Genomic DNA, 16515 nt, shown 5'->3' with positions numbered 1-16515 from the left:
AACCCATGAGTTGTGAGATCATGACCTGAGCTGAAGTCAGATGCTTAACTGACTGAGCCACCCAGGTGCCCCTAATTTAATTTAATTTTTAGAGAAAGAAAGCATGAGTAGGGGAGAAGGGCAGAGAGAGAGAGAGAAAATCTTAAGCAGGTTCCACACTTAGCACAGAGCCCGATGTGGGGCTCTATCCCATGAACCTGGGATCATGAACTGAGCCAAAATCAGGAGTTGGATGCCTAACGGACTGAGCCACCTTGATCCCTCTATGATAGTTTTCAAGCAGAAATTTCCACATATAACAATTATCTTAGAAAGAATGTTTTAATTTTTAAAATTTTTCTATTTTTTATAGTTGACACACAATGTTACATTAGTTTCAGGTGTACAACATAGTAATTTGACAACTTTATGCTATGTTCGAATGCAGCCACCGCCAATACCACACAACACTATTATAATACCGTTGACTATATTCCCTATGCTGTACCTTTTATCTCCATGACTTATTCATTCCGTAACTGGAAGCCGGTATCTCCCACTCCCCTTCCTCCCTTTTGCCCATCCCCCACCACCTTCCGTCTGGCAACGATCAGTTAGTTCTCTGTATTCATGGGCCTGTTTCTGCCTTGTTCATTTTTTTGGGTTCTATGTATAACTGAAATCATACGGTATTTGTCTTTCTCTGACTTATTTCACTTAGCATTATACCCTCTGTGTCCATTCATGTTGCTACTAATGGCAAGATCTCATTCTTTTTAGTATATGTGCTGTCGAAGTGAGCACAAGATCTCATTCTTTTTTATGGCTGAGTAATATTCCATTGTATATAATATATATTTTCCATCTTTATCCATCTGTCTGTTGACAGGCACTTGGGTGACTCCCATATCTTGGCTATTTGTACATAATGCTGCAATAAACATAGGGGTGCACGTATCTTTTTGAATGAGTGTTTTTGTTCTCCTTGGGTAAATACCCAGTAGTGAGATGACTGGATCCTATGGTAGTTCTCTTTGTAATTTTTTTAAGGAACCTCCATACTATTTGCCACAGTAGCTGTACTAATTTGCATTCCCACTGATAGTGCACAAGGGTCCCCTTTTCTCCACACCCTCGCCAGCACTTTTTATTTCTTTTTGTTGCTGGCCATTCTGACACGTGTAATGTGATGCCTCTTGTGGGTCTGACTTACATTCCCCTGACGATGAGTGATGTTGAGCATCTTTTCATGTGTCCCGATGGCCATCCGAATGTCTTCTTTGGAAAAATGTTTATTCAGGTCCTCTGCCCATTAAAAAAAAAATCAGATTATTATTATTTTTTTGTTTGTTTTTGTTTTGCTTTTGTAGAACAGGGAACTTTTTGATGTGCCAGGTGACGGGAAAGGCACACTTCACTACAAGCCCCGTCGACAATCGGGACTGACCGAATGGAGGCTCACTGCTTCCCCAGCTAGCCCTGCTGAGGAAAGCCCTCCAACCTCCAGCCCTAGACACACAAACTAAGGGGAAAATGAGCTGACTTCTGAGCCTCGGCCAACGAAGTCGAACTCTCCTGGCTTTTCGCGTCTGGTTTAGGCAGAGCATGACCCCTCAGGAGCAGCTCCCGGCTCAGACTTCTCCTCTGTGTGCAGGCTGCTGGTGAGGGGGTGATGACTAGGGGTCAGAGATGGGCCCATGTTGATGGCTGCTGGGGAGGTGAGAGCCCTTGGGCTGCTTTGAGCTCAGAGTCCTCTGGGTCCCACCAGCTATTTCTTTCATGTGGAAAATAGCCCAGTGGTGCCAACTGTTTCTTCTCTGGCCACATCCGGAGGTCCCGTGTGCCCTCCCTCTGTCGTCGTTGCCTTGCCTTCCCAACTTGTAAAATGTGCCGCGTTTTTCTTCTGGGCCACGGGCATATTATTCTCTTTCCTGGTAGCAATAATCTACTCCTTTTGGAAGAAGGTGGGGTCTAAAGGTAGAATTAATAATTAAAATTGATAAAAAAAAAATCCCTGGCTCTCAGCCCTGAGTCCCTCCTATCCACCAGCCAGCACTTTCTTCTCTTGCCCACAGACGAGCAACTGTGCTGCCAAGAATTGACTTTCTCTCCAGAGCTCAGAAATGGTCACGGCTTTCTTTCCTTTCTAGTATTTTATTTTGGCTTTGCGAACTGGGGAATAAAGCCTGTTGACTATTTAATGGGCCCTGGCTTTGGATGATGGCTGATATGGTATTATAGAAAGCCACACGCCTTCACTACTTGAATATCGTCCACTATAGAGATCTGATCTGGATTTTCTCAGGAAGCAGAGGACGGGGATGGGGGCTGAAGAAATAGGAATGAGTACCCATAATGCAAAGCTCCTTCCTGTTAGGCTCTGTGGCCCAGCGTCCCAGACATCCTCATCACAAAGCAGCGAAGTCTTGCTAAACTCCTGGATCCCATCCCTGATTTAGGGATGTGGCTTAGCCGGACCCAGGACTGGAGCTGGACCGGAGCGCAGCCCTTTGACTCCTGGCTGAACTGTCTCTCAGCAAGATGGCAGAGGAAATGGTTTTAGGGCTCCAAGGGTTGAATGGAAGGCCCGGCTTTTGGGGTTCTGATCTGTTTTTCTCTGCAGCTGTGATCGAAGGTGTTACATATTTCATCAGTGTGGCGTGGGCACCAGCATTAATCCTTCAGGGGCTGGCCGGCCGGTGGGGACGGCTGATGTGGCGGCAGGCGGCTGAAGGAGGCCAGACAGTGCCCGAGGCTTCAAAGGCACAAGTGCAGATCTGCGTGATTGCTGTCTGGCTGTTGGAAAACCTTCACCAAACAAACAACTTGGGATTTTGCAAAGAAACAGCGATTTGTCTCTTCTTGTATGTTGAGCTTTTGGGTCTCTAATGAGACCTAGGAAAACATTGCATCTTCCCCCCTTCCCAAACACAGGGCTAGTCTCTTAGCGAGGAGGTTTCACTTTCTGTCCTCACAGACCTACAGAGAATGAGTTTATGACCCTCTGGCTGACACCCAGGGTGTGAGATCACTGAATTGTAGGGGTGGGAGCCTGAGGAACGAGCATGTGTGTGCTGATGACAAAGAGCCTCTTCTTCTGATGAAAACGTAGCATCGAATGGCCTTTATTTTGATTATAAGGACTTGCTACGGCTTTTTGCAGGATTTGGTTGAGGTTTGTCTACCATCGCTCCCAAAGTTCAGCAGGCTCTGGGTTTTTCCCCCAGCTTTTCAGCTCTATGAAATTGAAAGTGGAGAGGGATCTAGAGGTTGAGTTTGGCCATTGATGTGGATTCAAGCTGGGAAATGGAACGGATATACTTGCAGGCCAGATGCTCAGAGGAAAGAAAAGTCAAGGCTCAGAGAGCCCGGGGGCCTGCATGGGTGGTGCCCCCACTCTGGGCTGCCCAGCCCCTCTTGACACCCCCCTTTCCCCGTCTTTTCGCAAGGTGGTGTCTTCCTGGCTGTGGGTCCTGCTACGAGTGAGGACCATGAAGCTCCCCCACGGGGGGGCCAATGACCACACGATTGTGGCTCTGCTTTTCTTTTCATGGGAGACGCAGCAGGGAGGGCTCAGGCCCCCGGGCCCTCGGTGAGAGATCACTTGGAACAGTGTGTATTTGTTTGTTGTCTTGGCTGCTTAGTCATTGGTGCCACCAGCGGCCTGGCCACCAGACTCCACCGAGACCATCTGCAATGGCCAAGCGGTCCGGTAGCGGGAGGCTTTCTGCCAGGTTTGAACTGTACATCTCTGGGTGCATGAAGGTCGGAGGTGGCTATCTGGAATCACCATGGGGTGTCCTCTGAGGAGCCTGGAGCACTTCGCTGTCTCTCCTCCACCCCCCACCCCCCACCCCCATGGTCATCTGTTCTGTCCCTCCGGGGATACTCTGATCTACTGGTAGGGACTGTGACAAGTCGGGCATGAGGCTCGCACTGCAGGCAGCCTTCTCCTGGGCCTCTGCCTGGCACCAGCTGATCTGGCTTCCATCTTAGTCTCCTGGGGAAGAAAGTGCTTATGCTAGGAGGGATCGATGACACCAGCAGGAGCCTTCCCCGTACGAACGGGGTGCCCAAGCCCCAGCTGGTGGATTTCATACTTGTCCTTTCTTCTTCCTGTGGCCCAGGACCTTCCTTCAGCAATGGAGCGAAAAGGAGGGTGGGATGGATGGGAATGGAAGCTGCTTCAGGCAGGAGAATGTGACCTCTGGCCCGCCACAGGAGTCTTTTCTCTGTGGGGCAGCCCTACTCTACTCTGACTAAAACTTCAGGGTCCTGGTTTTCTGTCTCCTCTGCAATAGGTCAGGCCAGCTTGGAGGCCTGGCTTCTCTGGTTTTCGGTTGTTTGAGGTCTTCCTGATCCCGTCCTACCTTGCCTGACTCCCACTGGTCCTTCGGGTCTTGGGAAAGGCATTTTCCCAGGAAGCCATTCTTAATTCAGCCCGTTTCATTCTCTGCTCCCAGCGCCCTCTGTTATTTTCTGCCAAATCACTCTGTTCTTTCCTAGCGTATTGCTCACCATGTGTTGTTGCAAAAATATGTTCTCCTCAGCATGAGAGGCAAAGTTAAGGTCTGTATTGTCCACAGATTTATCCTTAAGGCCTCGTACTTGGGAGGCTCTTTAAATATTTGACTGAAGGTGGGCTTGTATTTTCTTCCTTTTTGTAAAAGTTTATTTATCTTGAGGGACAGAGAGAGTGCATGAGTGGAGGAGGGACAGAGAAAAAAGGGAGAGAGAGAATCCCAAGCAGGCTCCATGCCATCAGCACAGAGCCCGACACGGGGCTCAATCTCACAAACTGTGAGATCATGACTTGACTGGGATCAAGAGTTGGACGTTTAACCGACTGAGCCACACAGGTGCCCTGGGCTTGTATTGTCTTAAGATATTTAAGTCAGGTAGTAAATGTACTTTCTTTAGGTCAGGAGAAAAAGAGGAATTTGGTTTTGGAGCTATTGAAATGGAAAAATCTATGTCTGGGACCCAGCCAAATACATGGGTTTTAAACTCAAGTAAAAAGGTCATCCTTGGGGAAATAGATTTGGAAATCATTGGCACGTCCTGGAAGGTGCTCTCCTAACCCCCAGTGTTGCTACAGTCTGGATTGGGTGTGATTAGAAGAATAGAATGATGGGGGATGGAGCACATGGTACTTTCTCCAAGGAGATTTTCTGTCCCTTGGGTTTATCCAATATTTTTCATTACAGAAATGGCCTCCACCTTCCACCCGCGAGAATGTGAGCTGTCTAAACAAGAAGGGCAAAGCTATGGCTTCTTCCTGCGAATTGAAAAGGACACTGATGGCCACCTGGTCCGTGTGGTTGAGAAGGGTAGCCCAGCAGAGAAGGCGGGCCTCAAGGACGGAGATCGAGTTCTTAGGATCAATGGTGTCTTTGTGGACAAGGAAGAGCATATGCAGGTGAAAGGGACATTTGGGGTTCTTCTTCTAGGATCTCTTTAGCTCCCGCATCTCTGCTAATTAGTGTTCGGGATTAGTGGCGGTTTCCCAGCTGCCCCTGGCAAGGCAGACAACTTTACGGCTGTACTCTCTGCCAGTTAATCAAGTCCACATTAACTGAGAACTGTAAAATGATTCCTAGATGGAATAGTGTCAGAGCTAATAGGCATTGTGTTTGCTCTAGGCTAGGAACTATGCTAGGCAACTTCACAGTCACGATTTTGTTGGACCTTTATCGAAACTCATGAGGTACGTATTACCATTTCATAGATGAGGGTGCAGAGGCTCAGATGACTTGCTAATGTGTTGATACAGTGAACATGTGGGAGGGTCTGACCTTACCCCATGTCGGCCTGCCTCCTAGTGCCCACTCTTTCCACTACACCATGGTGTTTCCATTAGCCCTGCTGGGATGGGGGACACTCTAGGTTATAATGGAGCTAGAGCCCCGCCCCCTCCAGTCTGCACCTGGATCTTGGGAGGGATGGGGTGGAGATGGCTGGGCACTATCTGCTGACTGTTTGGGCTTCAGGGACCAGCATTCAGAATCTCCAGATCTAGAGAATGAGCCAGAATGTGAGCATCCCCCGTAGTGGCTGATAGGGTTCTTGGTTAAGGTTCTCTTTTTCTTCCTCCTAGGTTGTGGATCTGGTCAGAAAGAGTGGGAATTCAGTGACCTTACTAGTCCTGGATGGGGATTCCTATGAGAAGGCCATGAAAAAACGGGTAGACCTGAAAGAGTTGGGTCAAAGTCAGAAGGAGCCGGGTTTGAATGATAAGAAACTGGCCCCTGTGGTGAACGAAGGAGCAGAGACTTGGACCCAGCCGCGACTCTGCTACCTGGTGAAGGAGGGGAGCAGCTATGGCTTCTCTCTGAAAACTGTCCAAGGTGAGCTTGAGGGTGGGATTTCCAGGAGAAAGATGTTCTTGGTTAATGACTTCTTTGACAAGCTTTTCAGATGCTATGGGTGTCTAATTGTAGCTTCTCCCTCCCTCTCTCCCTCCTTCCCTGACCCTTCCCTTGCTTTGACAATTATGCAACCAGGGATCAAGACACTGGACCCAGCATGGGGGTGATGAGGGGCCACTGGGCACTCCTGTCCCCTAGTATTAGGCTGAGCCTTGAGGCCCTAGTGTTAGAGGGCTGAGGCATCTTTGTTATTCTTTCCTAGCTTCCTTAGAGTGAGGGAGGAGGAGAAAAGGAGGATTAGAAGGCAAGAAAAAGGAAATTTTTCATTATAGCTACTTTTGAATAAGTATGTTATCTTTTCACTTTGGGTGCCCCAAGCGATCATGCATCTAACAAATTCTGGAGGAGCCTGTTGATGTGCCAGACACTATTCTAGTTGCTGAGGATGCTATTAAAAAATCCCACCCTCCTATGACATTTAAATAGTACCTTCTCAGCTGTGGCCCAGCCTCAACTGCTCTGAGGTACATCCCTGACCTCTGAGAAGTACACAGTGATTTGAAAACCCCCGACCACCACAAAGTACTAGAAGTTCTGTTTGTAGAATTTCAGAGATGCAGACTGTGCAGTTGACCGTGGCTCTGTCGTGGTGTCTCTGGAATTTAGAGCCATGGAGATTATTGGTTCCACCTTGAATTTGCCCCTCCCATGTTTTTTTCTGATAGTGAAAAAGCACTGGTCATAATTGGGTAAATGATAAAGAACAGGCCAATAGTAAACATAAAATTGTTTCCAAGGCCTATTTAACCTATAGCAAGAGATATAAATGAGGTGTAAGAGGTTTTTCTCAAGTTTGTCTGCTATTAAACATAATGGTGTAGGTGGTCAAGGGAAGCCTGGCATTTCTTAGAAGTCCATGATCAGCAAAAGGGTAAAAAAAATTATAATTCAGATTTGATTCATTTGTCCCTTGTGCTAGTGAACATAATGAATGGTTTAAATCAGCTTTATGAAGAAAATGTCTTCTTCATGACAAATATATAACCAGAGAAATTGTAATGGGAGAAATTTTAAGGCAGCAATTTATACTGTTATTCTTTACAAGTGATTTATTTTGCCATCATGAAGCTGCCCTTTGCCTAGGTTGAAATATTAATATCTTGAAGGAATTGATATCATTTCTATATCTATATCATTTCAATAGCTAGCCGCCTTTTGCGGCTCCATCCTCCTGGGCTTGCGTAAGATTTAGTGACCTCATTGATATGTGATGGTTGGTGACAGTACTAATTAAAGAGGACAGAATGGAACAGATGACTTCTAATTCCACAAATGTGAAGAACGGGAGTATGACCCAGCACTACAGCTTGGGCACAGCTAGGTGCTTTCCGGTTCAAGAGGCCAGTGCCACCTGAGATTCCTTCCTTGCTTTTCGTTGGGCTCAGAAATTCTGTTCAAATCAACAAAACCCAACAGAGCTCCTAGCTTTGTGCTAGGAGCTGTAGTTGTGATTCTAGATCAGAAGGCAAAGCCCATTTGAGTTAGCCTTAAAATTGGAGGTTGTAATTTTACGTCACTGGGAGAAAACCCCTTATTGTTGGCCTTTATGTGTGATGGAGTTATAATGCTGTTCCGCCCTCTTGCAGGTAAAAAGGGAGTGTACATGACTGATATAACCCCTCAAGGTGTGGCTATGAAAGCTGGTGTCCTGGCTGGTGATCACTTGATTGAAGTAAATGGAGAGAATGTAGAAGATGCCAGCCATGAGGAAGTGGTTGCAAAGGTATAGCCCAAAGGGGCACTTTTCTTACCGTTCACTCTACTGTTATTGGAAGTGACAGGAAGACAGGAATGGTAGTTTATGGTGGATGGAAAAGAATGATGGGAAGTTAATCCTTTGTATTAAGAGTGAATAGGACTCACTAGTGGTGTCAGCGGTGTTAGCATAGGTGTTTGTAACAAGGCTAGCTTTGTGTTATTTCAAAGAAAAGTGTTCTAAAGAACTGTTGACTTTATCTTTTGGATCTTATTTGTACCTGACTGGGAGCCCCCTCAGAATTTATAACAAATTCAGTGTTTTACTAAAATGTTTTAATTCAAGCTGGCAGATAACCGATGTGATGATGAACACAGACCTACCTGTGGGACACCCTCAGGTTTTCCTTTGAGGTCATGTGGAACCATGAAAACTGACTAGCTCCTCCCGGTAGAATAATTTTTTCACAGTAGACCTTTACTTTCTTTTCCGAACTCCTTCCCTAGAAGTAAGTACTTCTCTTAAAGTACCTTTCTGGATTTTCTGAATTCTGCTCTCACTTGGGTTCAGTTAGCATCTGTGTGGGTGAGGTCGTACTTAACAAAGGGGAAAACAACTGTGGCAGTGGAGATAGATCACTCCCGGTGAGGTGGTAGGAAATAGTATTACAGTTCAACCTCGGTCTTACATTCCCTACTTTCTGTTGAATCTAGAGACTGTGTGCCTCTGCCCAGAAACTCTCCTACTTCCCAGCACTGTTCTTACCATGTGTGCTGTTCCAGGTAAAGAGCTCTGGAGGCCGTGTCATGTTCCTGCTGGTGGACAAGGAGACTGACAAGCTCCATGCTGAGCAGAAGATCAAATTCAGGAGAGAGACCGCCAGTTTGAAACTGCTACCCCACCAGCCCCGGCTTGTGGAGATGAAGAAGGGAAGCAATGGCTATGGTTTCTACCTAAGGGCAGGCCCAGAACAGAAAGGTAAGGCACTAGAGAGGCAGAAAACTTGGCAATGGAACCACCTAATTCTTCATCCCAGGCTGACTCCAGAGTTCTGTTAGGCCCCCCAACTTCCTACAAGCTGCGTGGGGGTGGGGGGACAGTAAGAGACTAGAAAGCATAGCTGGGTCATTTTCCATGGGGGCCTGATGATGGTATCTCAGGGTTTCCTTAGCAGAATGAGAAAGCAGAATTTTGGATCTGGGCAGTAGTAAGCTGTGAATTTGCTCTCTGGGGAAACAACAACAACAACAACCCTAATTTGTACCATGTGTTTGTTTTTTTGTTTTTATTTTTTATTTTTTTGGGTGATGCAAATACTCCCATTACATCTGATTTCAAGCTACCAATGTGCTGTCACAGAATGCAAAGTTGAGAAGTATCGAAGAGAATTGGTTCTCACAGGCTTGTATGAGCCAGCTCCAGTCCACCACTAGATCTGAGGCAGAGGTGTGGGCTGGGGTCTGGGAATCAAACAGAACCAGGAATCTTTCTCAAGATTATGGTGGATGGAAAAATTCTTTTCTTAACGAGAAAAGAACTACAGTTCTTCTAGGGAAGCTCAATATAGAAAAGAATGCAGGTCCAGGCCATTTGCAAACTGTTATTCTCCTAGAAGTTGCTATTTTCTGTTCATTATGTATATTTGAATTAATCAAATATTAATTTGATTCATATTATATAAAAGCATCCTCAGTGCCTTATATCAGTCGGATCAAAGAGGAATTCTTCAGTCAAGGAGCCTCCTATTTAGTGAAGGAGATATAACACATATGTCCATAACTGAAGGTAGTTGTGAGGAGAACCTTAATAAGGGTTAGATAAAGTACTTTCGGAATTCAAGGTTGGAACACATTTTTCTTTTTTAAATTTTTAAAAATGTTTTATTTATTTCTGAGAGAGAGAGAGAGAGAGAGAGAGACAGCATGAACAGGGGAGGGGCAGCGAGATAGGGAGACACAGAATCTGAAACAGGCTCCAGGCTCTGAGCTAGCTGTCAGCACAGAGCCCGATGTGGGGCTCGAACCCACAAACTGTGAGATCATGACCTGAGCCGAAGTCAGACGCTCAACCGCTCAACTGACTGAGCCACCCAGGTGCCCCTGGAACACATTTTTCTTACTTAAAAAGTACTGGAAGCCCTCATAGTAGAGATAGCACCTGAGCTCAGGGTTTGTAGTACAAATAGAATTTGGACAACCAGATGGCGTGGGGACAATGAAGGCCACTCCATGAGGATAGGACTGTGGGAACAAAGCAGGGAAACACAGGCACAGTCTGACTGGCCTCTAATGTGAAGCACAGAAAACCAGGTTAGAAAGGTAGGTTGGAAAGAGATGATGAAGGATCTTTAATGCCAGGTTGAAGAGTTTAGACTTGGCTTTCTGGTTGATGGGGAGTTAAAAGTGTTTTCAATAGTGTGATAAGAAAAAAATTAAGCCTACAGCACCGTGAGGGCTTTACACATCTCAAACACAATCCTAATCATTCTGCAAGAAGAATTTCTGAAGTTGAGGGCTTGAAGAAGATACAGTAATTATTATAAAGTCAAAGAGTTGTGGTTTCACTGGGACCAAACTCAGGTCTGTTCAGTTCTAAAGCCCATGCTCATGCTGTTGCACCCGGGAATGACTTGGTCAGACATGGCATCGCAGATCTGTATTGGAGAAGGCAGGGATTAGGGACAGGGAGGGCAATTCATAACTGAAGGTGGTAGAATTAAGGCAGGAACTAATATCTCTTGCATTTAGGGTAGAGGAAGTGGAATCAGAGAAGAGATGTGTCAAATATTAAGGTAGCATCGAAAGACCTAGCAGTTGATTAGAATATGGGGAGCAGACACTGAGGAAGAACTGTTGCTAAATGTCAGTGACTGGGGTGGTGGAGTTCCCATGAACAGGTGACCTAGAGGAGGAGCTTTGGGTTGGGGGTGATGGGCAGAGATGACTTTTGTTTTGAATATGTTACATTTGAGGGATCTTTGGGATACCTAGTTGGAGATGCCCAGCAGCTAGCTGGAAAAGTGAAACTGAAGCTTGTTAAAATAGTGGGTGGGACAACAGAAAAACTGTTGAGAGATATAACGGGATCTGGTAAAGACAGTTCAAGTCAGGAGAGGAAGGTTAAAGACACATCCTTGAGGCGCGCACACAAACACATTCACGGTCGAATACACCTGATTGCTACTGAAATGCCAGCATGGGTTTCCTAGGCTCTGAGTTCTTTGGTTTTGTTCTTCTTTCTTCTTTCAACCCCCCTTTTAATGGCTTAGCTTTTACAGAAGATGTATGGGAACAAGGACTTCCTGGGAACGAGCCGACTCCTAATGCTTAGCATGTTATTTTGTCCAGATTGAGTCTCAGACACTTTTAGTAACATGATTTTTTTCCCCTTAAGAGCCTTTCATTGGTAATGGCTGAGTTTGTTCCTGGAGTAAGTTCTGGGCAGGGAATGAGGCTGGATAGAGGCTTTCTCGAATGCCAGTGGGAGGGGCAGCGGTTAAATTTATTTTATCAGATCCTTGGGCTTCAGCAGAAATTCCACAGTTTAATTTAGGAATCTTTCTGACAATTTTATTTAAATTTTTGGGAGGGTAGGTCAAGTCGTCAAGGACATTGATTCCGGGAGCCCCGCAGAGGAGGCTGGCTTGAAGAACAATGACCTGGTAGTTGCTGTCAACGGCGAGTCTGTGGAAACCCTGGATCATGACAGTGTGGTGGAAATGATTAGAAAGGGCGGAGATCAGACTTCACTGCTGGTGGTGGACAAAGAGACGGACAATATGTATAGACTGGTAAATAATTCAAGGCCACATATTCATTAATTAAGGTTGGGTCCACTCCCTCAAGTCCTTCAACTTTGGCTAAGTTACTGATTTGATTTTCAATCTGGAAGGGATGTAACAATCATCATTAAGGCTGCATTGAAGGTCAAGTTGGTAGTGACAAGAGAATGCCAAGTGATTGGTACAAGAGTTTTAAATCTTTAGATTCAAGATTTTGAAAGAATTTGCAAATGTAACTACAGAATTACTCTTGCTGATCTGAGAAAAATCTATGAAACTTACCCTGCAAATAAAGGCAGATAGAGCCCTAACTGCCAAATAGGAAACAACTGGATTTTAAACTATAGAAAAATAAATTCCATTAACCCCACATAAAAGCCTAGAAAGAATTATTAAATAGCTTCTAAGCCCTTAGCAAGGGAATAGAAACATGGACTCACCAAGACAGACTAACCTTAGTGTCAAACTTACCTTATTTTCTCTTAACTCTTAAATCATAACAGGTGTTATTGGCATGTCTTTTTATTATTTTTTTAAAATAATCTTTTAATTTTATCACAAGAACTGAGGTTTGGTCTAGTTTAACAGACATTCAGGGGCCTTCTACGTACCATCTGCCTTGCTAGGTGATGGTCACAAAGATGAATAAAGATGAACTTACTCTGTGTGATATACAATAATGGCAGCATCCAAAGGTATATAAATGATAGGGAGGGATATGATAGGGGGTGGTATTAGCCCCTTTTTATAGATGCGTAATTTCTTAGTCTCTCTAAGCTTCATTTTTTAAGTCATCCATCTCAGTCAGTATTTGAACCCAAGTTCTTTTGCCAGGTGCGGGGCTTGAACTCACAACCCTGAGATCAAGACCTGAACTGAGATCGAGAGTTGTATGCTTAGCTGACTGAGCCACCCAGACACCCTTGAACCTAGGTTCTTCATTCATTCTACCATATTCCCTTTCAGCACATCTTGATTAGGTATTTCAAGATACTTGTGTAAAGAAAACTGAAGAGTAAACTGGATGACAGAATGACTTGTGAGCTTTCAGCTAGTTGTACAACCATACCTGAGCAATAATTGATATCGGAACAATGTCAGTCTGCATAGATGTGTCCAATGGTATTCTGCTTATCCTAAGCTAGTTTATTATCAAATTTGGAAACATGGAAAACATCTACATACTTAAGTCACACAGATGGCTTAATGTGTTGATGGATAATTAAATTACTAAAGATTATAATATTCAAAATATCCAGTCAGGATAGAAAGAAGAATAAAATCGAATAAGTTTTAAGTTTAAAAGGAATAAATTTCACGTACTAATTTAAAACTAAATTATATGAATACCAAATGGCGAGGCCTGATTTGAGGACTACAAAAACAAAAGGCCAGAAACCTGATGATACTCTCAATAGCCATCCCCACCCCAAAAAGGCAATCTAAAGTTACCTTCACTGACACTTGGCTTTTGGAGAGGATAATTGGTCAGACTGTACTTAAAATGACTAGTAATGTATTCTTGGGCAAGTTACCCTTGCTGTACTTGTTTCCTTTGTTGTAAGGTGAGGTTAACTACTGTGAAGTGTGGTATGAGCTAATATTTAGAGCATTCAGAATAATGCGGGGCACACAGAAATGTTGTTAAAGTCAATGTCATGTCCAGTTCTGAGAACATGACTATAAGGAGTCCCATATCAAGAAAGGTAATCGGAGCAGACGTTCTGGAAGCCACCATGTGAGTATTTAGCTTGAATAAGCATAGACTTTGGGGAGAAAAGGATATCTTCAAGAATTCAAAAATCTGGGGCACCTGGGTGGCTCAGTTGGTTAAGCTTCTGACTTCGGCTCAGCTCATGATCTCGGGTTTCTGAGTTTGAGCCCCACATCAGGCCCTGTGCTGACAGCTTGTAGCCTGGAGGCTGCTTTGGATTCTGTGTGTGTCTCTCTCTCTGCCCCTCCCCTGCTCATGCTCTGTCTCTCTCTCAAAAATACACATTAAAAAAGAAAAAAAAAGAATTCGAAAAGCTAAATGGTAACTATGTAAGGTGACAGGTTAATTAGCTTGATTGTGGCGATCAGTTCACAAAGTGTATATATATCAGATCACACTGTACATACACCTTGAATATGTACAGTTTGTCAATTACACGTTAATAGAGCTGGAAAAAAACATGAAGCACACATTGACACACTTGGAAGTAGAAATAGACAATTTCACAATAATGGTTGGGAGACCCTCATTCTCCATCTTGGATAGAGCAACCAGACAGAAGATAAGAAACTCAAGGACTTGAACACAGTTAACTAGATCTAACAAATACAGAGCACACTTTACCCAACAACAAAATACATTCTTTCCAAGTGCACATAGGACATTCTCCAGAATGGACCGTAATAAGTCACAACAGCCAAAAGATAGAATCAACTCAAGTGTCCACTGACAGAAGAATGGATTAAAAAAATGTGGTAAATGTAGTGTGTGCCTATATAGATGCATATAAAAGAATTCAAAAGGCTATATATATGAGAAGTCCTTATTTTTGAGGTGTTCTTTTGGGCATAGCTCAACCAAATAGAGAATATAGAGGGAGCTAGCACTAGGAACAGGGTGAGCCATTTTTGCTGAGTGGTGACTTCCCAGTTGGTGGAAAAGTTCAGACAGAAGTCAGGAGGTCCTTGCTCAGGCTGTGCTATAAAGTGGATTCTGGCATTAATTCTTTTCCAACCCCTCCTAATTTTATGACAATGATTTAACTATAATGTTTTGGTTAATATAAGAGAGAACTTTGAAAACAAGATGCCCTCTCCATCTTTGTCCTCCCCTTCCCTTCACCCCCTCTAAAGCAGGTTCTACACAGGGGTGGACGGATCTTTGAGATATAACCATGAACTAAACAAACACCTAAACCAGTTCCTGGCACATACTAGGCACCCCAATATCTGAAAGTGAATAAAAATTCACTAAGTGTTTAATGTTATGGTATTTGTCCTCAAGATTAGCTGCTATGATCACATACAGTTGATTTGCCTTTTAGGTAGTGATGTCGGAGGTATTTTTGTATGTAACGAGTCACTGATAACTTTCCACATTTTATTTTATTTTTTTAATTTTTAATTTTTTAAATTTATTTCTAGGAGAGAGAGAGACAGCATGAGCAGGGGAGGGTCAGAGAGAGAGGGAGTCACAGACTGAAACAGGCCCCAGGCTCTGAGCTGGCAGTCAGCACAGAGCCCGTCGCGGGGCTCGAACCCACGAACCGCGAGATCATGACCTAAGTGAAAGTCGGACGCTCAACCGACTAAGCCACCCAGGCGCCCCTCCACATTTTATTTTATTTAATTTTTAATATAATTTATTATCAAATTGGCTAACATGCAGTGTGTACAGTGTGCTCTTGGTTTTGGGGGTAGATTTATGTGGTTCATCGCTTACGTACAACACCCAGCGCTTATCCCAACAAGTGCCCTCCTCAATGCTCATCACCCATTTCCCCCTCTCCCCCACCTACCCTTCAATCCTCAGTTTGTTCTCTGTATTTAAGAGTCTCTTACAGTTTGCCTCCCTCCCTCTTTGTAACTATTTTCCCCCTTCCCTTCCCCCATGGTCTTTTGTTAAGTTTCTCAAGTTCCAAATATGAGTGAAAACATGATATCTGTCATTCTCTGACTGACTTATTTCACTTAGCTTAATACTTTCCAGTTCCATCCACAGTGCTGCAAATGGCATGATTTCATTCTTTCTCATTGCCAAGTAGTATTCCATTGTATATATAAACCACGTCTTCTTTATCCATTCATCTGTTGATGGACACTTAGGCTCTTTCCATAACTGGGCTGTTGTTGAAAGCACTGCTATAAACATTGGGGTACATGTGCCCCTATGAATCAGCACTCCTGTATCCTTTGGATAAATTCCTAATAGTGCTATTGCTGGGTTGTAGGGTAGTTCTATTTTTAACTTTTTGAGGAATCTCCACACTGTTTTCCAGAGCAGATGCAACAGTTTGTATTTCCACCAACAATGCAAGAGGGTGCCCATTTCTCCACATCTGTGCCAGCATCTGTGATTTCCTGAGTTGTTAATTTTAACCATTCTGACTGCTGTGAGGTGATATCTCAGTGTGGTTTTGATTTGTATTTCCCTGATGATGAGTGATTTTGAGCATCTTTTCATGTGTCTGTTAGCTATCTGGTTGTCTTCTTTGGAAAAGAAGACATGTCTTTTGTCCATTTCTTCACTGGATTATTTGTTTTCAGGCATTGACTTTGGTAAGTTCTTTATAGATTTTGGATACTAACCTTTTATCCGATATGTCATTTGCAAGAATCTTTACCCATTCCATTAGTTGCCTTTTAGTTTTGTTGATTGTTTCCTTTGTAGTGCAGAAACATTTTATCTTGATGAGGTCCCAATAGTTCATTTTTGCTTTTAATTCCCTTGCCTTTGGAGACATGTTGAGCAAGAAATTGCTGTGGCTGAGGTCAAAGAGGTTGTTGCCTGTTTTCTCCAAGGGTTTCTGATGGTTTCTTATCTCACATTTAGGTCTTTCATCCATTTTTTTTTATTTTTATTTTTATTTATTATTTCTAGGAGAGAGAGAGAGACAGCGTGAGCAGGGGAGGGTCAG

General features: G+C 44.0%; 1 protein-coding gene across 3 annotated transcripts in view; it reads left to right on the top strand.

Annotated features, from left to right (window-relative positions):
* The window catches only part of PDZK1 (PDZ domain containing 1), a 46562-nt gene that overhangs the window by 10395 nt on the left and 19652 nt on the right, over positions 1-16515 (top strand). For all 3 annotated transcript variants that reach the window (XM_077753477.1, XM_077753468.1, XM_077753459.1), the window contains exons 2-6: positions 5187-5398; positions 6077-6326; positions 7994-8130; positions 8886-9081; positions 11697-11893. In XM_077753477.1, the coding sequence (XP_077609603.1) occupies positions 5189-5398; positions 6077-6326; positions 7994-8130; positions 8886-9081; positions 11697-11893 (990 nt within the window). In that variant the 5' untranslated portion in view covers positions 5187-5188. The remainder of the gene's footprint in view (positions 1-5186; positions 5399-6076; positions 6327-7993; positions 8131-8885; positions 9082-11696; positions 11894-16515) is intronic.

This window comes from Crocuta crocuta, unplaced genomic scaffold (genome assembly GCF_008692635.1).
Source record: "Crocuta crocuta isolate KB4526 unplaced genomic scaffold, BGI_CrCroc_1.0 scaffold620, whole genome shotgun sequence".
Taxonomy (NCBI): domain Eukaryota; kingdom Metazoa; phylum Chordata; class Mammalia; order Carnivora; family Hyaenidae; genus Crocuta; species Crocuta crocuta.
Note: the sequence above shows the minus strand (reverse complement) of the source record. Positions and strands in the feature narration are given on the sequence as shown.